The sequence below is a fragment of the Diabrotica undecimpunctata genome, chromosome 5 (assembly GCF_040954645.1).
Source record: "Diabrotica undecimpunctata isolate CICGRU chromosome 5, icDiaUnde3, whole genome shotgun sequence".
Classification (NCBI taxonomy): domain Eukaryota; kingdom Metazoa; phylum Arthropoda; class Insecta; order Coleoptera; family Chrysomelidae; genus Diabrotica; species Diabrotica undecimpunctata.
The window spans coordinates 53,037,821-53,062,243 of NC_092807.1; the positions used below are offsets into that span (position 1 = coordinate 53,037,821).

Genomic DNA, 24,423 nt, shown 5'->3' on the forward strand with positions numbered 1-24,423 from the left:
ATCCTTTTGATTCGGACGATTCTGTAATCGACAAAAACTATGTTCTTTCTTCAGACGAATCGTACAGTGATGTAAGTGACAGTGATTTATTCGACGATATTGATGAGACAAACAAAAAAATGTCAGAATCTGAAAATGATGATGAAAACGAGTGGCATGATATAGGTGAGAGTGACAATGAAGCTGGTGAGTTAAATCAATATCAAGACATGCCTATATTGAATTTTAACGTTAACGAAATAAAAAATCCTATAGACGCTAACAAGTTATTTGTAACCGATGATCTTTTACAGAGTATTGTCACTGAAACAAATAGATTTGGTTGGTAAATGTTGTTAAATATACATCGATCAAAATCACGTATACGTTACTGGGTTGACTGCGATATATCCGAACTGAAACGTTTTTTTTTTTCAATATGTATAGTTATGGGATAAGTTAATGGTCCATCAATAAATTTATATTGGTCGAAAGATCCCATGTTCAGGAATGAGTTTATTACGACTACCATGAGACGAGACAGGTTCCTTTTACTGATGCGTTGCATTCATTTTTGTAATAATCAGCAGTGTAATAAAGATGATTGGCTCTATAAGTTAGGGGAAGTTTTAAAAGTACTGAATAAAAGTTTTTAAGCTGTATTAACTCCAGGACGGATTTTGGTAGTCGATGAAAGTATAGTACCTTATCAAGGAAGACTACAAATAAAGCAATATCTGCCAAATAAAACACACCCGTATGGAATTAAATTATATAAGTTATGTACAGTGGATGATTATACTAACAACATAATCGTTTATCGTGGTAAAAATACGACTACCAATGCAAATACTGCTCAGAGTGAGCAGATAGTATATGATCTTCTTGAACATGTTGAATTCGAAAATGGCTACTATCGCTACTTGTATGCTGATAATTATTACTCGAGTTTATCTTCAGCCAAATCATTATGCAAAAAACAAATAATTTATTGTGGAACCCTAAGGTCCAACAGAAGAGGTATTCCCAAAACGGTACATAAAAAAATGAAAAAGGGAGAAATTTGGGGTACACAGAACAACTTCTGACGTATTATAAAATGGATGGACAAACGGCCAGTTCTGATGTTAAGCACTGATCCAACCCATACAACTACAGAAAATCGAAGCTGGCAACGTGAGTTTGTATTGAAACCAAAGGCAATTATTGGTTACAATCAAGCAAAAAAATGAGTAGACTTTAGTGATTAGATGAGTTTTTATCATTCCGTTTTAAGAAAAAGTTTAAAATGGTACCGTAAACTAGCCTTTGAATTTTTGCTTGGAACATCTATTGTAAATACCTGGATTTTTTATAACAAGATTAGTTGTTCCACAACATTATCTATAATGGAATTTAGAAGAAGATTGGAGCAGAGGTTACTTGTTACTACAGCTACACACGAAAACACCACTACTCCCAAAAGAGTTCCACATACTTTTGTTAAACCTGTCAGGACCTGGAAAGAAAAGGAGAAGACAATGCCAAGGATGCTATCATAAATTAAGAAAAACACATTCAAGGTAAGTACTATGGTGACAAAAGAAACAAGTTACTGCAATGAATGTCCTGGACAACCAGGAATGTGTTTATCTTTCTTTAATAGCATTCATAAAAAATAATCTATTTTTCTAAAACTCGATTTTTTTTGTAATAACTACGAAAAAATCTTTTATTTTCCTGTAGCTTTATGTTTTTTTTTGTTTAATAACTAAGGACATAAATATTATTTCGTTTACATGTTTTTTTGTTTTCAAATATCATTTACACTAATAAAATATTAAGAAGTTTTGATCTTTTAATCTAAATCTGTAAAAATAAGTAAGCTGTCTTGATACTTTAAAATATTATTAACAGGAAACCTGATCAAAAAACGAATAACAATGGTAAGTTTTAAAATATTTTTACTGTTAATAACTGATCTTAAAACTCGTATAATTTATATTATACAACTGTAAAAACTAATTACGTCACTACGGGTCCCCGACGGTCGGTAACGCACCGTGTTCGCGTCAAGCCACCGGTCCCGGGGGACCGCTAACGCACTCTTCTTTGGTTGACATATTTTGGGAACGCAGTCAACCTGTTAAAGTCTTTTAATTTTCTTTTACTTTTCACTAACTTCTCTTCTTTCTGGTTTTTCTATCTGTAGCAGACATATCCTCTTTCCTATCTTATGAGTTAATTTAATCGCTACCTGTGTCTGTAACGTTTCTTCTACCATTTATATATAGCCGGTTTTAGCACGTCCGGCTGATAAGCGTTTATATCCAAACCTGGTAGGATCACGTTATTATTTTTTGCTCTTTGTTTAGGTAGTCAAGTCTGGTAGTTAATTCTTGAACTTCATTCTTTGTCTGCTTACTTTATTTTCTAATAGCTTCATATTCTTTCTTTAGCTTCTGGTTTTCTGCTCTTAATTTTTTGAACTCTTTTGCATAAACTCATTGCTCTCTTTTAATGTCATTCATGTCTAAGATCAACTGTTTTAGTATGACCTTAATCTCGTCTTTCATTGTGACTCCACTTTCCGTCACCCTATTAATCTCGTCTTCGTATTCTCTAGCGCTCATCCGTCAGTTCGTCGGACGATGTTTTTACTTTTGCCCCGTTCTCCTTCGGTATTCATTCGTTTCTCGAAGATAGCTGGTAAGACTTGGTATTATATTTTAAATGGACAATTACCTGCATTACAGTATTAAATTTAAAATTATTGTCCTATCATCATAATGTACTTATTATAAAATAAGTAAGACTCACTAATATACTTTAACTAGAAAATTACCTACAAACAGTACAGCATTAAATCCAAAATTGAGTTTACTATAAACAATAATTAAATTGATATAGCACATTTTCATAATATTAGAGGGAAGAAAATGTGCAAGCTATTTTATGGTTTAATAATATGGTTGCCTAATAATTATGCATTAGCTGACTACAATTTGCTGTTTAAAAAAATATTTATGATATTCTGCAATTATAACTACAAAACTAAATAGATCTAAAAAAAATAAAATAACTGATTTTTCTTATCAGGTTCTATATACTCGTATAGCTATAGGTAATTATTATACTCGTATAGATAGAAAAACGTGTAGATTTTCACGACCAATATTTGGTAATGGTAATTTGTTTTAGGGTTTGTAAGCTATGGCCTGAAATTGCCTATTTCTAATTTTTTGTCTACAGCTTTGGCAAACATTAAAGGTGATGTGGTAGCGAACATAATCTCCTGTGGCTTACTACTCCTGGTGATTTTCTTCGAGAATCTGCACAATGTATCACTTTTATATGTCCATGCGATCTGTCCCACGTGAAGCACACCTTCGTATGCTCACAAAGTCCTTCAAGCCGAATTGTCAGTGTAACTGGCTGACCTCGACACGATGTAACATATCAGCTTACGTTACTAAAACCATCCGTTAGCCAGTGTTAAAAATCTAAATAATTTTAGAAAAATCTAGGGAATTCAATATCCCACTATACATTTGTTTTATAGATAATCGCAAAGCGTTCGAGTGGGTTAAACACTTAATTTCACTTATGATTATAGAATAGAATAGAATAGAAATATGCTTTATTGTCACTGAAAATTATTGAACAATTTTATGGACAAAGCTAAAAAAAATCAGTCAAAAAGTACAAAAAGTATAAAAAGTATAAAACAAAAACAAATATAATAAAAAACAGAACAATACAATTTTAAATTAGTAAAATTATTGTATCACTTACATAATTTGTACAGACAACAACAAATGAGACAAATTGTAGCCACTGCTTGAGACACCCAAATGTAATTATAAACAATATTAATTTTGTTTCTTTGTTATACATTAAGAAACTCGTCAACTGAATAATATGGTCTTTCAGAGAGATAGATTTTTGTCTTACTTAATGTCTTACTTTTGTCTTACTAAACTTAATGAAAGATGTTGAGGATTTAATTTCTCTTGGAAGGTGATTATAAAGTTTTTTTGTACTATATAGAATATAATTCTTTACTAGCTGAGTGGACGGGATCGGTAAATAAACGTTACAATCCGAATTTCTAATGGAGTAGCCATGATCAAGTCTATCGGGAAAAATGTTTAGATGCTTTCGAATCAAACAAACCGTTTCCAAAATAAATAAAGAGGGAAGCGTCAAAATTCCGTGATTTTTGAAGTAGGTCTTGCAATGAGTTGTTTGTTTGAGACCAAATAGATAACGAATTGCTCTTTTTTGCAACTAAAAAATAGTATCAAATTGGGCCGCTGTACTAGAACCCCAAAATGGAAGCCCATATCGAAGATGGGACTCGAAAAATGAGAAATATGCCATTTTGACAGAAGATAAATTTAGTTCCTTCGAAACAGATCTTATTGCAAAGCCAGCTGAGGCTAGTTTCTTCCTTAGGGACCATTTAAGATCACTGTCGATAAGAATACCTAGAAATTTCACGGAATTAACGATACTGATTTGGCTCTCATTCAAAAGCAAGGGTTAAATGACTCCTTTATAAGATAGTGCTACTGTCTTATCCACGTTAAAGCTAAGTAAGTTGGAGTCTGACCAAGCCTTGATTATAAGCAAATCAGCGGTTATAATTGAATGAAGCGTTGAAATATTAGAGCTGCTCCAAGTAATACTGGTATCATCAGCAAATAGAAAAATTTTCCCTTTAATTTTCAACTAAGTGATGTCATTAATGAAAAGTAAAAAAAGAATGGGACCTCATACTGAACCTTGCGGTACTCCACACTCAATGTCTTTACAACTAGAGTCGGTGTCTTTTATTCTAACCAATTGTTTCCTACCTACCAAGTAAGTTTTGAACCAATTCAAAGACACACCCCGAATTCCATAGAAAGTTAATTTTTTTAATATAATGTAGTGATTTACGCAGTCAAAGGCTTTGGAATAGTCGCAGAAAACGGTGGCGGAGGAGAGGTTACTATTTAGTGATAGATACACCTCATGTAACACAGAAAACATGGCATCACTAGTACATTTATTAAACAAAAAGCTGAACTGATTTTGCGATAAAATGTTGTTTAAGGAGAAAGGGCATAAGTCGAGCTTTTATAAGCCTTTCAATAATTTTTGATAGTGCTGGTAACTAGGCAATAGGTCTATAGTTTCAGGCATCAGATTTGTCTCCACCTTTATGAAGAGGAATAACGATGGCAATCTTTAGGCAGTTAGGGAATGTACCTTTTTCAAGGGAATCATTTACTAGCGAGACCATGACCTCCAATACATTATGCGGAAGATTTGAGAAAATTTTAATAGATAATACATCTGTACTACAGGACGATTTGCTTTTTATACTACGAATTGTTGTTCGAATAAGTTCAGTCTTATCAACTGGTCTTAAAAAGAAGGTATCAGCAATGTTTTTTGAATTAGGGAGATAGGAAACTGGATCTTGTTGTGGCGAAATAGTTGAGGTTATATTTTTGCTTACATTAACAAAGTAATCATTTAGATTTTCGGGGTTAGGAAAAGAAAAGATTTGATTCGCTGCAGTGGTTTTATTTCGAAAATCGTTTATTATTGACCAAGTTTCTTTTGAAATATTTTTAGAGCTTGTTAGGCGATTATAAAAGTAGGATTTTTTGGCTACTTTGAGTAGTTTTAGATAGCATTTTCTGTACGTATTGATATAATCAGAGATGGGGATACTGTCATTAAATTATTTAATATATAGCAGAGAACGCATATTCTTCGCAGATATGCGAATGCTTATGGTTAACCAAGGTTTGTAATGTTTTGGCCTGATGTTTACTAGAGAAAATGCTTTATTAAAAATAGATACAACTCTATTTAAAAAATCACTAACATTACAGTCAATGTCCCCGGAAGAAAAACTCCAGTCAGAAGTCAAGCATGAATTATAGAATTTACGAAAGTTTTGAGTGGAAAAAAATCCTACCTCATCGTCGGGTTTTTGAGTGGGGTGTTTTTAAACTGCTAAACTTGGTATATACCGCTTCATGATCAGAAAGCCCCCCATTAATAACTGTAGAATGGACGTCAGCGGGTGGAAAATCAGAAACCACATAATCAATTGTCGAGGATGATGTTTTTAAGATTCTTGTTGGAGAATTAACGTGCATTGTGAGACCATATGATTTAAAAATAGTTACCAAAGACAGTTGGGTCGCACAAACAGCAGCGTAGTCAATATTAAAATCACCACATAAAATTTTTCTGCTTTTAATGGGCAGAATATTTAACAAATTTAGCAGGCTCTAAAAAAATAGTTCAGTATCAGAGCTAGGTGATCTATAATTGCAAATAATGTATAGGTTAAATTTCTTATTATAAATCAAAGAAAATTCGAAGTAGTTTTCAACCAGCAAATAGTCATATTTCGAGACTGAAGAAAAATCATTGTTATTAGAAAGAATCAGAGTGCCACCATGAGCTGTACTTGGACGATCATACCTAGCAATTGTGGTATAGTCTTGAATGAAAATTGGCTCATTAACTTCAAGCCAGTGCTCCGTCACTGCAACTAACTGGGGAAACCCTAATTCTTCCAGAAACAAAAATAACTCGTCTGTCTTATTTCTAATCGATCGAATATTAATAAGAACCATACGAACACACTACTAGAACAGTTAAATTGCTTGACCCACTCTCAAAAAATTCCCTTAAGGAGAAGGTGCCAAATAGCCGAAACATAAACAACCTACATTTGTTTAGCCCACAGCCCTACTTGCAAATAGTCAAAAAGAGTTACTTGATTCTATACGACTGGTTGAAAACTAAAGTCAAAGATTTGGTTTACAGTTAAACATATCAAAGACTCTCAAATTTCACGAACTCTAAAAATGAGGTTAATCAACTGCTTAAGATTCCCAATACTGACATACAAATTTAAATCTTGGACCCTACGATAGGCGGAAAGAAGAAAGATGCTACTGAAATATTCTATTGGAGAAGAATGTTACGAATTCCGTGGACCGATCACAGGACAAATAATTTAATTTTAAATGAACTGAAGGTCAGCAAATGGGTCTACAGCAAAGTCCATCTCCAAAAAATAAAATACTTTGGACATGTTATGACAGCAGACACAGAAAAAAAGGGAAAAACTTATTATGTAAAAAAAGGTAGAAGCCGAAGATTACTAACAACATAACCTAAAATAAATATGTAAACCACCTATGCATGAGTGGAAAGAAATAATCAAGGACAGAGATCTGTATAGACTGACAATATGCTACATCACGATGGCCACTTCACTCCCTCCGGGGGAGGAGGCGGAACAGAAGTGAGAGGTATAGAGAGAGATTCAGTCTTAAATTTACATTGGGATTGCTTACGCTTTATCGAGTAGTTATCGAGTAAGTTATTGAGTAAATTACAAAAAATATCCTTCGTAGACAAGGCATAAAAATAGAAGTAAGTACATTAGTTAGCAGTTCTCAAAAGACAAAAAAAAAATGACAAATGGTTTTTTGTCTACCTTCTTCTTTCTTGTTTTATCATTTTGTAAAACTGCATTTTTTGGAGATGTTACTGCTTCGCTCGTAAACTGAAATTAACGCCGCGTTGTACTACGGGGGCCATATTTATATTTTCTACTCGCCTCCCCTCCACTGGTTTCGGCGGGAGGGGGCCGAAAATCACGAAAAAAGAACAGCTACAAACGACGACACGCCTGCTCACGCCGAAACTAGTGGAGGGGAGGCGAGTAGAAAGTATAAATATGGCCTCCGTAGTACGCGACGTCAGTTTCAGCTTAAAAGCGAAGCAGTAATATCTCCAGAAGATACCAAACCCTAGTGTTGGCGAAACGTCGAGAACTAATCTCAGAAGACAACGGCCCAAAAAACAGTTCCTTCTATTTTCTTTTGATTGTACAATGAATTATTGCTTAAATGCCAACCATTAATTTTCAGGAGTGATAGATGTTAAATGTTATAGAGTCAGTATTGTTTTATTCTTAGTACTATTATGAAGCATTTTATAACTATAGATTACCCTATATTGGCAAAAGTTACGCAGTCATGACATCTTTATATGTCCTGACCTCCTTTATTTTCTACCTTTCGCTCTTGTATCAGTTTCTGAATATTGTTGCTCTCGTAATAAGTGCTTAAAGTTTTATTCTTAATATTTGTAAAATATCTAACCACAATGTTAAAATCATTGGCCCGTTTAAAAGTTACGCCAGGGATTTTAAATACTTTATCTTTGAGAGCATCTTGGGACTTAACGTGTTAAATGATACGTTAAAGCGGCCGCATGGCAATCTGTAGTTAATAATATGTACAATATAATTGTTTTTACAAATATTTTATTTTTACAGTTTTGATTTCAAATAAAACAAATTTCACTTTCACAGGACCACTACTATTCAATATGCACATCAACGATCCATATAATCTCAATAGTAAGGGGAAGATAGTAACTTTTGTCGATGACACTGCAATTTTATATAGCGCAGACAATTGGGAACATAAGAATAAAATTATATTAGATATGCACAAACTAATAAAATGGTTTAAAATTATGAAAAACACTTTTTTGTTTTATTTTGCAGTTACAAAATAAAACTACATTCTTAAGTTATAAATCTAGCAGCTTTTGCTAGAAGATTTAATCTTTTACACTTTTCGCATAGCCCAGAGGACAGAAAACGATATTATTATATCGTTTTCTTTCACGGCCGCCAAAGTAGGTGGCGCCTCTGTACGCTAACCAGTGTAGTGGTGAAGCTTTAGGAGACATTCGTTGGATTTTACGAGTTTGAACTTGTATCAGCCCAAGTGTCTGATGAGGCTGAGATAGGCCGAAATGATTCATAACACTTTATTGATACCGATTCGAGGGAAGAATGACGAATTTTTCCTCCTAGATCATATAAATATATATATATATATATATATATATATATATATATATATATATATATATATATATATGTATATATATATATATGTATATAAATATATATATATATATAATTATATATATATATAAAACTGGTAGGATTATCGACCGAAACGTAAATAACAATTTATTGTAGTGGTGTATCAAGTATGCGGTCTGTTATTTAACAGACAATCTGTCAGACAAGTACTGTCTTGAACATGTTATGTACAAGAACATTTTTTGAATATTTTAAACTCCAAATCTTTGTCTCCTGATGAGGCTGACAAAAAATCAGCGAAATATAGAGAAATAAAAGAAAAAAGAGTTTTTTTTAAATAACACACCTCATACCCGATACACCACTACAATAAATTATATATATATATATATATATATATATATATATATATATATATATATATATATATATATATATATATATATATATATATATATATATATATATATAATATATATATATAAATATATATATACAAATTATTCATCATCATCATCATTTTGGCTTTACAACCCTGTGTGGGTCCTAGCCTCCCCAAGAATTTTTCTCCAGTCGTCCCTATCTATCGCCTTCCTCCGCCAAGCACGTATTTCCATATTTCTCATGTCTTCATCGATGTTATCAAGGAATCTTGTTCTGGGTCTTCCTCTTCTTCTGTGACCAATAGGTCTATCAAGGAGCGTTTTCCTAGCTGGGTCGGTTTGCTCCATCCGCATTACATGGCCTACCCACCTCAGACGTCCTATCTTTATGTGTTTTACGATATCTGGTTTCTGGTATATCCTATAGAGTTCGAAGTTGTATCGTCTTCTCCAGAGACCATTTTCATTTACCGCTCCATAGATGCGCCTTAGTATTTTTCTTTCGAAACATCCTAACATGTTTTCATTGCTTTTTGTTAAAGTCCAGGTTTCTGAACCATATGTTAGGACTGGGCGTATTATTGTTTTGTAGTTTTACTTTTGTATTTCTTGATATAACTGTAGATTTAAAAAGGAGATTAAGCCCAAAATAGCATCTATTAGCCGTGCAAATTCTGCGGTTTATCTCTGCGGTAGTGTCATTTTCAGTATTGGTTGAGGTATAAACTCAACTATAATATCTATGATGCCCTCCTAGAAGACCAGGACACAAATTACGAGATCTTTGAAAATCTCCCCACCGAGGACATACACGAAGGGGACTTCAAACGCCCCAAGACCAAGAAAAAACGAACAAAAGACCGCGCGGAGGGAAACCGCGAAAAAGAAATGTACTCCACTGACGACGACGTACCACTCGAAAAACGAGCCACTACAAAAAGGATAAAACAGAGGAGCAGTGAGGACGAAAAGTCCGCACTGGCAAAGATGAAGATGATATTGAAAGAAAAGGACGCCGAAATAGCAGCACTAAAACAGAAAATTGAAGAACTGCAGGATACGATAGTAACCTCGCAAAAAACAATAATTGGCCACATTGACTCAAAGTTCCAAGAACTTAGCAATGGAAAAGAAAATAAAAAAACCAAGAAGACAACAGAAACGGTCTTAAAAGAGAGCAGCAAAGAAGATACCTGGGAAACCCAAGCCAAAAAGGCGTCAAAACCGGAAAAGTCTACGGGAACAATCCCAAAGACAAAAGCAACCGCAGAAAAGTCCACGGGAACAATCCCAAAGACAAAAACAACAATAGAAAATACAAAAAAGGGAAAACAAGCAGAAGAACCCAAAAACAGCAAGAAGAAGGCCGTGAAGGAAGACTTCCCTCCACTAGCGACCCCTAGTGCAACAGAACTAGAGTGTCATCAGGAAAGAGATGCGCGCGCTACACCACGCCCTCCGACTCCATGCCAAGCACAAGCAATGGAAACCGACGGAGAACAAACCACGAAACAAGATAAACCAACGTGGAAACCAAAGCCGCCTGTAATTAAATTACAGAGCGTCAGCCAGACAGGAGCAATACTAGACATTGCTCAGAAAAAGAAGGTGATAACGTCGAATAGACTATCGAGAAGTGGACGAGAAACGTTAATATAAGCGAAAAATCCAGAAGATTATAGGTCTATGGTAAAAATCATAGAGGAGTATAGTCAAAAAACACCTATACAGTGGATTGCCTTCCCACTAGAGGAAGACATAAAACCAAGAATGGTTTTAAGAGGACTACCTCCAAACACAGACGTTACAGAAATGTTCAATACTCTCAAAGAAGAGTATGATATCGAATGTGAATCAATAAAGAATATGATTTCCAGAAAGAGTGATAAAAGAAATCTACCAATGTTTGTGCTGACACTGGGGAAGGAGGACGTGGAAAAAGCCAGGCGCATTACTAATCTGATGCATATGAAGGTTCACATCGAAGACCTCAGAAAAGCAACTGGGCCCACGCAGTGTTTCAACTGCCAGGGGTACCACCACGCGCAGAGAGCGTGTTTTAAGACACCTCGATGCGTACGATGCGGAGAAAATCACTCCACAAGAAACTGCCAAATGCCCCGAGAACAAAAGGCAAAATGTGCCAACTGCCAGGGTCAACACCCGGCAAACTTCAGAGGATGCCCCAGATGCCCAACCTGGGGAAGAAAACAACCACAGAGACAACAAGCCCCGCAAACAAGGCCGCAACAAACATCAAGCGGACCTTCCTACGCACAGGCAGCAAAAGCGCAAAATACCGAGAACACCATCTTGATCTCGAAACAACAGCAAGACGGCCTAGTGAACTCAGTTAAGGAACTGGTCACTAGAATTGTCCACGAGGCGATTGCAGATATAAAGCTAGCACTGAACTAGTGCAAGCAAACAGGGGATACTTGAGGATAGGCTCCTGGAACCCAGGAGGCATAAGGACCAACCAGAATATACTGGACGAACTGGTCAATAGATATGAAATGGACGTCGTGGCAATACAGGAAACAAAGCTCACGAACAACATCAACATCAAGTTTCCAGGCTACGACATATACAGGAACGACAACACAGCAAGATCAGGTGGCACAGCAATATTAGTGAAAAAAGGCATAGGTCACATCAGAATTCTAACACCACAACTAAATACTATGCAAGCAACAACAATAAGAGTACAAATGAGGCAAGGAGAAGTCAGAATTACCTCCGCCTACGTAAGACCACAAGACCTACTGATTGAAGACGACTTAAATATGTTCCTAAACAACGAACCCTCAATCATAATAGGAGACCTAAACGCAAGATCCCCAAACTGGAACGACAGAGCTACGAACAGAAACGGAAGACTACTAAACATATACATAGAAAATAATGACGACGTTATGGCAATGGGCCCCACAGACCCAACGCATTACCCAGGAAACGGACTTCCTACACACATAGACATTGTAGTAGCAAGAAACCTAGGACTACAAACAGAAATACAAACATTAAACGAAGGCACAACGGACCACAACCCCATCCTATTAGAACTAGGAACGTGGGAAGAAGAAAGTACAATCAAAAGAGTTAAAAAAAAAACAAAGTGGACAAACTTTAAAAGACTCGTGAGCACTGGAATTAACATAGTTCCAGTGATAGACAACCCACGAGAAATAGAAGACAGAGTCCTAGAGTTGGAAAACATCATCCAACAAGCACTCAGAAACAGCACTACAGAAGAGGAAGTAGAAATGCACACGGGAAGATTTAAGGATATACCACAAGCAATAAAAGACTTAATAAGGGAAAAGAACAGAGCAAAGCAGACAGCGAGAAGGACAAAGAACCAGGCAGACAAAAATAGAGCAAATAGGCTAAACAGAGAGGTCAAAACAGCACTACAACAACACCGTAGTGAAAGCTGGGAAAACCACATAAGAGACATGGAGGAGCAAGGACCAAATATGCAAAATATTTGGAGGCTCCAGAGAATACTGAGAAACGACAGAAAGCAAATCCCTCCATTACATGGAGAAAACGGAATAGTCTACACCACAGAGGAAAAAGCAGAAGTAATGAGGAGTACTCTCGAAAGAGAGTGTACATTAAATTACCACCCAGATGAGGACATCGACTTCATAGAAGAAGTCGAAAGACAAAGAGGAAGACCCGAAAACCCGAACGAAATCATCCCTCCTACATCACCGGAGGAGATAAACGAGCTAATTAAAAATAGCTCGCCGAAAAAAGCACCTGGTCCTGATCAAATAACGAACAGGGCTCTAAAATACTTACCAGCGAGAGCCATAGTATATCTAACAAATATTATCAACGCGATGCTAAGATTCAAGAAATTCCCAAACAGATGGAAAGAGGCTCATGTCATAATGTTACCAAAGCCCGGAAAAAACAGCACATTCCCGCAAAACTACAGGCCAATAAGCTTACTACCTGCAATCAGCAAGATTGTAGAGAGAATAATACTCGTCAGACTCCAAGCTGAAACAGATAGATTAGATATAATACCCGAAGCCCAATTCGGTTTTAGATCAGAACACTCCAGTGAGCTACAAGTACTCAGATTAACAGAGTACATAGCAGCTGGATTTAATGACAAACAATTCACAGGAGCTGTCTTCCTAGATGTAAGCAAAGCTTTCGACAGAGTCTGGCATAAAGGACTTATCTACAAAATGAGACGATACGGCTACAGCGGAGCAATGACAAGACTAATCTCTTCGTACTTAAGCAATCGTAGTTTCAGAGTCCGGATAGGACAAGTCCTATCCGAACTCGGGAACCCGGAGGCTGGAGTGCCACAGGGAGCGGTACTGTCACCTCTACTGTATACGATATACACAGCAGACATACCTAGAACACCAGGTACACTACTAAGCCTCTATGCCGACGACACAGCGATAGCGGCCAAACACAGAAATGTAGACATAGCGGTAAACAACTACAAACAGCGCTAGATGACATAGAAGAATGGTGTTTAAAATGGAAAATCGCTATAAACTCCGAAAAGACACAGGCTGTACTTTTCAAAAAGAGGCACCAACAACCAGAAGAACAGGTAACTGTGCAAGACAATCCTATCGAGTGGAAAAGTGAAGCAAAATACCTCGGAGTAATCATGGACAAAGGCTTAACATTTAGCAAACATGTAGAAGCTACAGTACAAAAAGCCAACATGGCAAGAGCATCAATAAGAGGCCTAGCAGGAAGAAAAAGCAAACTTAGATTGAAAACAAAAATAAGATTAATAAATTGTATAATTCTTCCTATACTAACATATGCATCTCTCGCATGGGGACACATATGCAATACATCAAAAAAGAAAATACAAGCGGCACATAACAACAGCCTAAGAGAAGCAGTCAACGTACCGAGATACGTAGCAGAAAGATTTCTCTTTAGAGAACTACAACAAATCAGAGTGACCGACACAATGAAAGAAAAAGCTAGGACAAAGTTCGCGGAGATAGAGAACCACCCCAGCCACATATTGCGAGAGATATTGAGGTATGACGCTTTCCACAGATGGAAGCACAAAAGACCCAAACAACAAATAGTAGAATAAAATCATAATACTAGAGAGAAAATCAACAATCACACCAGAGAGAAAACAAAACACCAGAGAGAAAACACTTCAAAAAACAACAACAACGCACAATGAAGATAGTTCGTAGCTCATAACCCTTGTGGACAATCGCAACGTACAGCGTGGACCCAGTAAATTTTATGTAGATAATTTATTATATAAATATGCACTAATTCTGATTTTATGTTTCAGGCATCCTACAAAAAAAATCCAAAAAACAACAAAAAAACGGCTTCGGCCACCAAAAAAATCAAAAAACTACTAACAAAATCCGGCGCAAGCCACAAAAAAATATTAACAAAAACCACTAAAAACTCGGGCATGTAGGGCCCAACCCCTTGAGCACCAAGTCGCCGAACTGAGCCTAGCTCAGAGCGGAGACTTGAGGCCCAAGTAAGCAATTTTAGTTCGCGGATAAGCCACATTAAGATAACAGGAATATAGCGACAATGCGCTGTCCTGAGTTTTGAATTCGGTTAGGAAACCATGTTGGGGTTCTATTACCCAGGATCTCCACATGAAGAGCATTTGGCTGATAGTTGTGCCCCTATCGCGCATCAGAGTGCTATAGGGGGGAAAGGGATGGTCTGGAGCATTCGAGCGCGGTGGAGTGACTCCTGTTTTTACTCGAGTTAATACACCTCGCTCCAATGAATTGTTACACCCGAACGTAATTCTTAGGGGTGAACATTTCTCACAGGCTGGGTTTAATTAAATTGCTTGCTTGCTTGCTTGACGAGCGTTCCCAGGTATACAAATTCGTTAACTGCTTCGATGACGTCATTTTTTATAACAAGTTGCCGTAGTGTTTGTCGTTGCTTACCTATTTTCATGTATTTTGTTTTATTGGTGTTTATTATTAAACCCATTTTTGTAGCCGCTTCCTTTAATGCTACGTACGCCTCTCGTTCTGCGTTTTCCGTTCTCCCAACAATTATTCCAGAAGTTATTAATTGTAATGTTATAACATTAATATCTATGTGACATAACATATCTAAAAAATAAAATATTTCTTACCCGTATAAGGTTGATGGTATACCGATTTGTAGATGGTACAATTAGTCTGGCTTGTACTGAACAGTAATAATTATCAGGATCTTTAGCACAATGATTGTAACTTTCCATTTTATATAGAAGTGGCAACATTTTTTAATCTAAAATGGAAAATCAGATTTCGATTTTGAGCTAAATACTTAATAAAAAAAGATATCATGTAAGAATATATTCAGCGACAATAAATATTTGTGCTGTAAATAGAGCATAGCAAAACTAAAAATAATATAACAATTTTAGTAAGATATTCTATAGTGAATATGGCAAATACCACCAATAATTATTATTACTTGTTGGACAATTCGATGTAAATATCAGGATCGAATTTGTTTTCTAATGCCCCTTTGTCCGATTCTTCTCGAACGACGATGGTAAATAAATGGTTGAAGTGTGGAGTAAAAATTATAGTTTTATTTACAGCTACCGATAATTACACCCTAGTTGTTGGTTAGGTAATTTTCTATACTAGACTGCTCTCAAATGAGCTCAAATCCCCATTTTAAAATTTCGCAAATAATGTATACCTCAGCGCAGAGTTTAATGCTTCTATCATACTAACAAACTTTGAACTATGAGCTTACAATACAATTTAATCTAGGCCGTTGTTACAAAACTTAGAAAGTTCAATTAGAAAATAAATAATTTGGCAATTTATTAAGTTTGCAGATTTGCAGGTTTAATGGACTCTTTTTCTTCTTCCTATGCCGTCCCCATTAACGAAGGTTGGCGACCACATTTTTAAAAGCTTCTCTGTCTTTTGCAACGTGGAATAATTCATCTACAGTCATGTTTGTCCAGTCTCGAATATTTCGCAGCCATGCGACTAATGGACTCTAATTATTAAAATATTACCCGATATGTTTCACAAGGTTTCAATCATACACGGTGAAACTATAAAAGGTTAAGTAGTTAAGAATAATGTGAGATTACAAATTAAGGGATTAATTTGTGATTGAACACACTAATTAGTGAATTTTTGAGACCTACTCTTTGTTATAAGTCCATGCAATAGCAAATTTTTGGTTATTATATTCCGGGATCTGAGGACCAATTTTATTACCAACCACTATTTATTACTAACAAACTAATTTTTCGTTAGTAGCTTTATTTTGAAGAGACGCCCAATTTTTGTCCTTACAACAATTTGCGTTTGTGATAGCCAACAGGGGCAGCAGGAATGAAGTATGTTGATTTAACGATTCTCAAAAATTTGTTACTAGCGGGTTTTTTTTTTTGTTCATTCTCAAGATAATTATCTAAATTAGCTGAAAAAATATTTGACCTACAAAATACAAGGTTTTATTAAAGAGATTACTAGCTCTAATTTTTTTTCTGTTGGTTAGGTAATATTTATATAATTTTTACACCCACATTGTCCTTCAAATTGCGTAGTGCGTTATCCTGGTCCTAAGTTTAAAAGTTGTCAATACCACAAGGCCATGTGGTATTGACAACTAATTTGACATTATACATTTTTAGTTTTCTTCCACGTGATATGACATGTTATATATCTATTTTTAGTTTTTGAGGCTAATATGCAAATAAAATGTTTATAGTTAGATAGTAATCCCTTGACACTTTTATTTAGCAAAAATAAAATCAGTACCTACCTTACTTTAAAGTAAAGTAAATGGGTTCTTCACTGCTTATTGTTGGTTCAAAGTGAATTATTATTTTTAAAGTATTGATTCCATATTATAAATAAAATTGTCACGAAATAGAACACACTGTATTTTATTACCTTTTTTTTGTTTTCACTTATAATTTTTTATCCGATATAATATTATTGTTTTTTTTTTATTATTGATCTGAAGCTAGTTTTTGTCAATACAGTTTACTATTTTTTATTGGGAATAAGCCACAATTTTACTTTAAAATAAGTTTATTTTGATGTTTAGATTTCCGTAAATTGCATTATTTTTTTTTTATCTGAAATAACATATTGTTATATCTTGTAAAAATGTTTATTTCGTAAAGTAGGTTATATTAAACGGTAATAGCTAAGGGGATCTGGGGGTAAGGGAGATTCGGTTTTAATACTACTGTTTTGTCAAGCATAATAAATTAGTTAATCACACATTTGATGATAAATGATTTGAACATTTTTGATGAGAAACATTTGGCCGAGAGGAATACATTTTTATTTCAAGATGGAGCACCAAGATATAACAAGATGGAGCACCTGCCATTAATGCCGAAATCGTTGAACATTATTTAAATGAAAATGGATTTATAATAAGTGGATTGGAACTTATGGTCCTTGTTCAGCAGAACTAAATCTTCCTGATTTTTTTAATTTGGTGATTTTTAAAAAATGATATTTATAAAACTGACTTTAATACTAAGAAAGAATTATTACAAAGCATTTAAAAAAAATAAAGCCAATGCATATACTTAATTGTGTAAGATATTATATATTAAAACAATTATTATTATAACAAAACGGGTGGCATTTTGAACATTTGTTATAATTTTTAAATTTTTGTAAACTTAATTCTGGTTGTTAAGTAGTTTTTGTTCCGGGTAAATTTGTTATTTCTGGTAAATAAAACTATGAAGAATTATTATACGCATAATAAAATGTTAGAATGTGTTACTGAGCGTTTTGTTTCAAGTGTCTATAACGTGATGTCAAATAAATAATGAATTTGCAGAGTAGCTCCAACGATTGAAAGTAGATATAAAATATGTTATATTAGCTAAAAAAAAATTAAAAATTTAAACGAAAAATTCCAAAATATATAGGGTGTCCCATAAAAAAACATAAGTTGATATTATATTTCTTTAGTTAGACCCCCTTAAAAAATTTCTTGTAAGCCACTGAACTCTTCCATAATATATCTATCAAAAGTTTTTATAAAGTTTTTTAAAATTTATCTTAATCAAGAAGATATTTTTCCCTTCAAACCTTTTTGTTTTCGACATTTTTCAATAATCACCCTGTATCTCGCTAATATGGATAGGTATTGATGATTTTATTCGACAATCGTTACTTTAATGAAAAAAGAAGTTATGGAATACAAACTCTTTACTTAATACCCAGTTAAATGAACATAAATTCAACTAGACTGCAATTATTTGTTATTGTTGTCAATAAACAAATCCAGTTTTATTAGTAAAATAACCACTTTTAGTAAAGGCTCATTTATTTCTGGGCTTGATTTTTTTAATAGGGGTCGTTTTCACCCCTAAAAACTAAAAATCAATCGAGGGCGCAAATCCAATTTTTAGGTGGAGAAAAAGTTTAACCCAAATCCAAATTTAAATGCAAATTAGTGGAGACAAGGAATTCAATGACATTGTTTTAATTTTAACTAATCTAGAGAGTGATATTTAGGGGATAAACTGTGATAAAATCTTAAATTATGTTGTTAATTTTCATTCATTAACTTTAGTAAAAGATGATTTAAATCAATTACCCGCTTTAATTTACAATTATACGATTTTTTTCTAATAGAGGAAACTTTCACCCCTAAAAAATAAAAAACAAAGGTAAAAGTCGAAAAGTGAATTGGAGTATTTAAAAACCTAAATAGAAATTTTCATTCACTTCGGTGGTGACATGGAAAATTACAGGGTATTGCCGTATTTCACGTTCATTGACTGGGCCATAAGGAATACAATAATATTTAAGAAAAATTAAATTCGCACTTCGTTTTAGTCACAAATTTTAAAGTTTTTCGGTTTAGTGTAATTTAAAATTTGTATGCCGCCTGTATTTAGAAATCTAACTTTGATGTAAATGTATAAAAATCACAAAAATTAACAACAGTAATGAAAATATGATATTTACCTGTAAGTATCAATAAGTCAATATTACTATTCTAACCGTTTGCTGATTTCAAGTAATCTCGAATGCACTGACTGTGCAGTATTTTTACTGTTCTCTGGTAATGACCACAAATACCTATTAATTACCAATTAGTTTATTGACAAATAATCCCATTATTTACAAGGTTAGAAATTTGTAGGATCATTTAACCAATTTTGATGTATAATGAAACATTACTTTTATCGTGTCCGTAACATATTATTGATTATAATTTCGGCACAGTATCGGGCTACGTCCATTCCATCTTTTTTATTGGTGAGCCAAAAATTACGAAGGGTAAAACGATGATAGGGACAGTTTCTGCATATAAGATGTACCATATTTTGTATTTCTTAGTGTTAAAGTTCGCTGTTGCGCGTGAAAAGGGTGACAAGTCATAAAATGTGAAAACGAGAAAAACACTATTTAAAATTTTACAAAAAAATGATGTTTTTTTACAGATGTTTTGAATGATAATCTACTTGAAATTTGTTTTTACATGTATTTGTTTAACATGCCTTAACATTTTTTTTCTGAATATTTGGAAAAAAAATATGTTCAAAACGATATTTGTTTGACCTCGTTTTTCACAAATACTCACATGACTTACCCCCTTTGTAATTGAACATAATAATGATAACACATAAGGATAATGAAAAATTTTATTACGTTAATATAAGTTTACTTGTATAGTGCTACATGTATTTATGTACTAAAAACATTAAACATAAATTACTTATGCATACAAATCTAGCTAAAAGATACTTCAAACTTTTAATCGTCGTCAGAAGTTGATGAATCCGGGAGCACATCAGCTAAGTCTTTATCTGTGGGTAGATTTTTGTAAAAGTCCCACAGTGATTCTGATATATACGGCAGTAACCCCATCAGGTGCTTTTTCTTTTCTATCGTTATCAGCACAGGCTTGTTATATGCGTTCTTGGGAAATAAATTTATATCTGCTTTTCCCCTCTTTCCTAAATCTACGGTCTTAAAAGGTTCTTCTTTGTCAAAGGACAACTTGTATTGAAACTGGTTAGATTTTTATACCGTAACCAACGAAATTGTCTCCAGTTTATCTTGTTATTTTGAGTATCAATTTTGCGGTTAACTAATACATAATTAAATAAGCCACCAAAATTAAGAAACGCAGAGAGCTGCATTTCTGTAACTAAAAATTGACGTTTCCTCCCTACTTGCCGAATTAGTTGAGCCCAATCATGTGGATGTTCTATTTTACTACTAAATTTTTTTTTCTTTTTTTCTATTAAACTATGATCCGTATCGCACTCCATATGTGTATGACCTGGTATTAAAATTTTGTGTCCAATAATTTTTAAATTTGCAGAGCATTGTAAAGCAGTTAAATAAGCTTCTGTTATGAACCTGTTCTCTGGCCAGGACAGCAGTCTGAATACATTACTAGGTGTTTAACTTTAGGATCTAAATCTTTTGTTAGGTATTGATATAGGCAGGAACTAATTTCATTTTCGTCCTGTTTTGCTAAGGATTCATGCCATAAATAGCAGTGGGTTTGTGAGTTATCACAGTCGTGAACTGTAACATTAAATGTCCACAATTGACTCTTGCAAAACGACTCACCACTTTGGAGGACTGGTGTTGGCAGGCATTGCTGGAGATTAAAAGTAATAGTTTTCATTTTAGCATTATCCTTAGTCAGAAATTTATCGTCTCTTTTATTTTTATATCCTTGATCAGCTTGTAAATGGTGTTCATTTAACTCTTCTTTTAGTAGTTTTATTTCATCCTCATACTTGCACATAGTAATTTTCATTTTTAATTTGTCACATTTACCGCATGTGTCTTTCTTAGATTTCTTTATACTGATGTTAAGGCTGTGAAATATGTTTTCGTACATTTTACGATTAATAAAATTATCTGGGTAGGTACATCTTCTTGTAAGCTTCATAAATAGCAGTGAGTGTGTAGTTTAAAGGTAAATATTTCCTCGATGACTGCCTTCTTGTATAGTGAGTTTCATAATAGGGGATAGATAAAATGTGATCCCTTGCCCTTATTTTTTCATCATCTGATACCTTCTTTCGATTTTCATGATATCTTCGTTGGTCTAATGTCATTACGACTGATATTTGAGAACATTTTTTCGCGACTATAACTTCTATGAATTTCTTTAATATTATAAGTTTTATGTAACAATAAAACACTGAAAACTTTGTTTTCAAACTTCCACAAAATTTATTTTAAATTCTTATCACTACAGCTATTTCGGCCGATTGCCTTTCTCAAGTGATCTGTTTTTGGTATGGGTTTACACTTTATAGTCTCTAATGAAATAGGTTGAGGAGGGGAGAACTGTTTGTCTCAAGATGGTTATTCAGAATTATATCTGTGTTTTTTAATTTGTTGATTTCCATAGATTCTAACAAAGATAGCTTAAGGCCTTTATTTTGAATGTGGAGAATTTTAAATTCGTCAATAAAAGAATGATTATGATCTAGAAGGTGAAGTGCGTATGTAGAATCTGTTTTTCTATTATTGAAAGCCCTTTTATGTTCTGCTATTCGTTTATTAAAATTTCTACCTGTTTGACCAATGTAAGTTTTTGGGCAGTCGCCACATTTAAGTTTGTACACACCACTGTGTAAGTGTTTTTTTATGTTGACTCTTGTAGTTTTTAATATATTTGCCTAGGTTGTTATTTGTTCTGAAAGCTAGTGTTATTCCTTTCTTTTTTATGTGTTTGGCTATTTTTGTTGATATTTTGCCTGTATATGTAATCGATCAGAAGGTACTGGGTTTTTTCTCTGGTGGTGGAAATACTAAGTTCAGGGCTTTCTTGTGTAATTTTTGATTTAACATTTTATTAATTGTTTGTTCGTTGTATCCATTGTTTACTGCTATTTGCTTAATGATATTTAATTCTGTCTCAAAATTGTATTTTGACATAGGAATTGCTGTTAATCTATGTAACATACTATGATAGGCTGCCAGTTTATGTTGTGTGGGATGGGATTATGAATTGTGAATAGTCGTGTCAGTATGGGTAGGTTTATGAAATATGGAGAAGTCATGTTTGTTTTTAAATCTGGTAATTTTTAAATCTAAAAAATTTATGGATTGATTTTGTTCTGTTTCTATTGTAAATTCAATATGACTATGAAGAGAATTAATATACGATAAAAATTGGTCGAGTTGTCTGTTAGTTCCTGTGAAACATACCAGTACATCGTCTACGTATCTCCACCAATATAAAATCTGTTTGAATATGGGATGTTTTAAAATCTTTGTCTCTAGACGATCCATAAAAATATCTGATAGCAATGGGCTTAGAGGATTGCCCATTATAAGTCCTGCACTGTTATTTGTATATAATTCATTATTAAATTAAAAGTAGTCCTGGTTTATGCAAACTTCAAGAAGATGTAAAATTTCAGATGTAATGATTGGATTTGTACTATTTTGGTCTAAAAGGTTTTTTACTAGAATAAAAGTTTCTGTGGGAGGGATACTAGGAAAAAATTTTTTACGTCAAATGAAATTAATATGGAGTTGTTAGGTAACTGAAAATGTTGTATTTTATTAACTAGTTCTATTGTATTTTTTATGGTAAATTTAGGTAAAAATTTAGTGTGTTCTAAAATAATTTCTAGCAGTTTTTTTGAAAGTTTATATGACGGAGCTGTATAAAAAGACACTACAGGTCTTATTGGTGATCCGGTTTGTGTAGTTTAATGAAAGAGTATAATTTAGGAGGTTGTGGGTTCATGATACTGAGGTATTTCTGTTCTATTTGATTTACTATCGATTTTGAATTTTCTAACGCTAGCTTAATTTGTTTTTGATACTTTTCTGTTGGATCTTTGTGTAACGTTTCAATGTTTTGATTATTTAAAAATTCTATTGTTTTGTTATTATATTCTATTTTATCTATAGCAATAGTAGGGTTACCTTTGTCTGCTTTTGTAAACACTATCTTGTTTTCTATTGATTTATTTTTAATTGAAATGGCTGTTTTATTCTCTTTGTAACAGGAATTTTTGGTTTCACTACACACATCTGTAATAGATTTTGCAATTATACTTTTTTCGATATTGTTAGCAGTTTTGTTTAATGCTACTTCACATTCTACACCTAAATATTCTAAAGTTTTCTAATTATTATGTTGGGGCAAGTTGTGTTTAAATCATTTCTCTAAAAGTTGTATCTCGCTATTACTAAATTTAGTATCTGTTAAATTTATAAATCTATTAAAAAAATTGTGGTTCGAAAAACTTCTTGTATAATGAATATTGGGTTTTTTACTATTGCAAATTAGATTATTTAGTTTTTTATACTGTGTATTGAATTTTTTATCTATTATATTATCTATATTAATTCTCACGTTAGAATCTAGGATGTCAAATTCTATATTATTTAATCTATAATTTAATTCTGAGTGACATACCTTAAGATAAACAGCTATGATATCTCGCTTCTTGTATTGGTATTTTCTGTCGTCTTTCAGCCATCTGGTTGATCGTGATGCTTTTCCCTTTTCGTGACCCTGATATCCCTTTTTGTGCTTCGGGGCTGTGGTTCTTGGTTTTTAACTGAATATACTTCGGGAACACTTTATTTTGTAAACACATATTTAAAAACCAGATGTTTTGTGTCGCCAGTCTACGTTTCAAAAGTAATCTTGAAAACAATATGGTCAAAAGTCCTGTACTGACTTCTTTTAAATAATTGATGGATTCGACCGTTACTTAATGGAAATTCATTATATGTAACAATAAAACACTGAAAACTTTGTTTTCAAACTTCTAAAAAATTTATTTTAAATTCTTATCACTACAGCTGTTTCGGCTGATTGCCTTTCTCAAGTGATCTGTTTTTGGTATGGGTTTACACTTTATAGTCTCTAATGAAATAGGTTGAGGAGGGGAGAACTGTTTGTCTCAAGCTGGTCATTCATTATTATATCTGTGTTTTTTAATTTGTTGATTTCCATAGATTCTAACAAAGATAGCTTAAGGCCTTTATTTTGAATGACGAATTTAAAATTCTCCAAATTTAGCTCATTGTAGTCAGCAGTACATCTTTTATTGCAATTTTCTAATACAGTTTCCTTATCTGAACAATATATACGAACATTCTCTTGTTCATTTGTAAAACAATATCCCATTTGTTTTATTTATTCTGTGTACAA

At 33.7% G+C, this 24,423-nt stretch overlaps 1 protein-coding gene across 3 annotated transcripts in view; it reads right to left on the reverse strand.

Moving 5' to 3' along the window:
• The window catches only part of LOC140440626 (O-acyltransferase like protein-like), a 125,358-nt gene extending 106,021 nt beyond the window's left edge, over nucleotides 1–19,337 (reverse strand). For 2 of the 3 annotated variants that reach the window (XR_011950892.1, XM_072530989.1), the window contains exons 1-2: nucleotides 19,236–19,311; nucleotides 15,407–15,543 (exon numbers count right to left, since the gene is read on the reverse strand). Coding sequence is in view for 1 of the 3 variants with exons in the window: in XM_072530989.1 (XP_072387090.1) it covers nucleotides 15,407–15,535 (129 nt within the window). In the remaining 2 variants the exon portion in view is untranslated. Of the gene's footprint in view, nucleotides 1–15,406; nucleotides 15,544–19,235 lie in introns of all 3 variants that reach the window. The other variant, XM_072530990.1, reaches the window with a different exon arrangement.
• Between the last annotated feature and the right edge of the window lie 5,086 nt (nucleotides 19,338–24,423).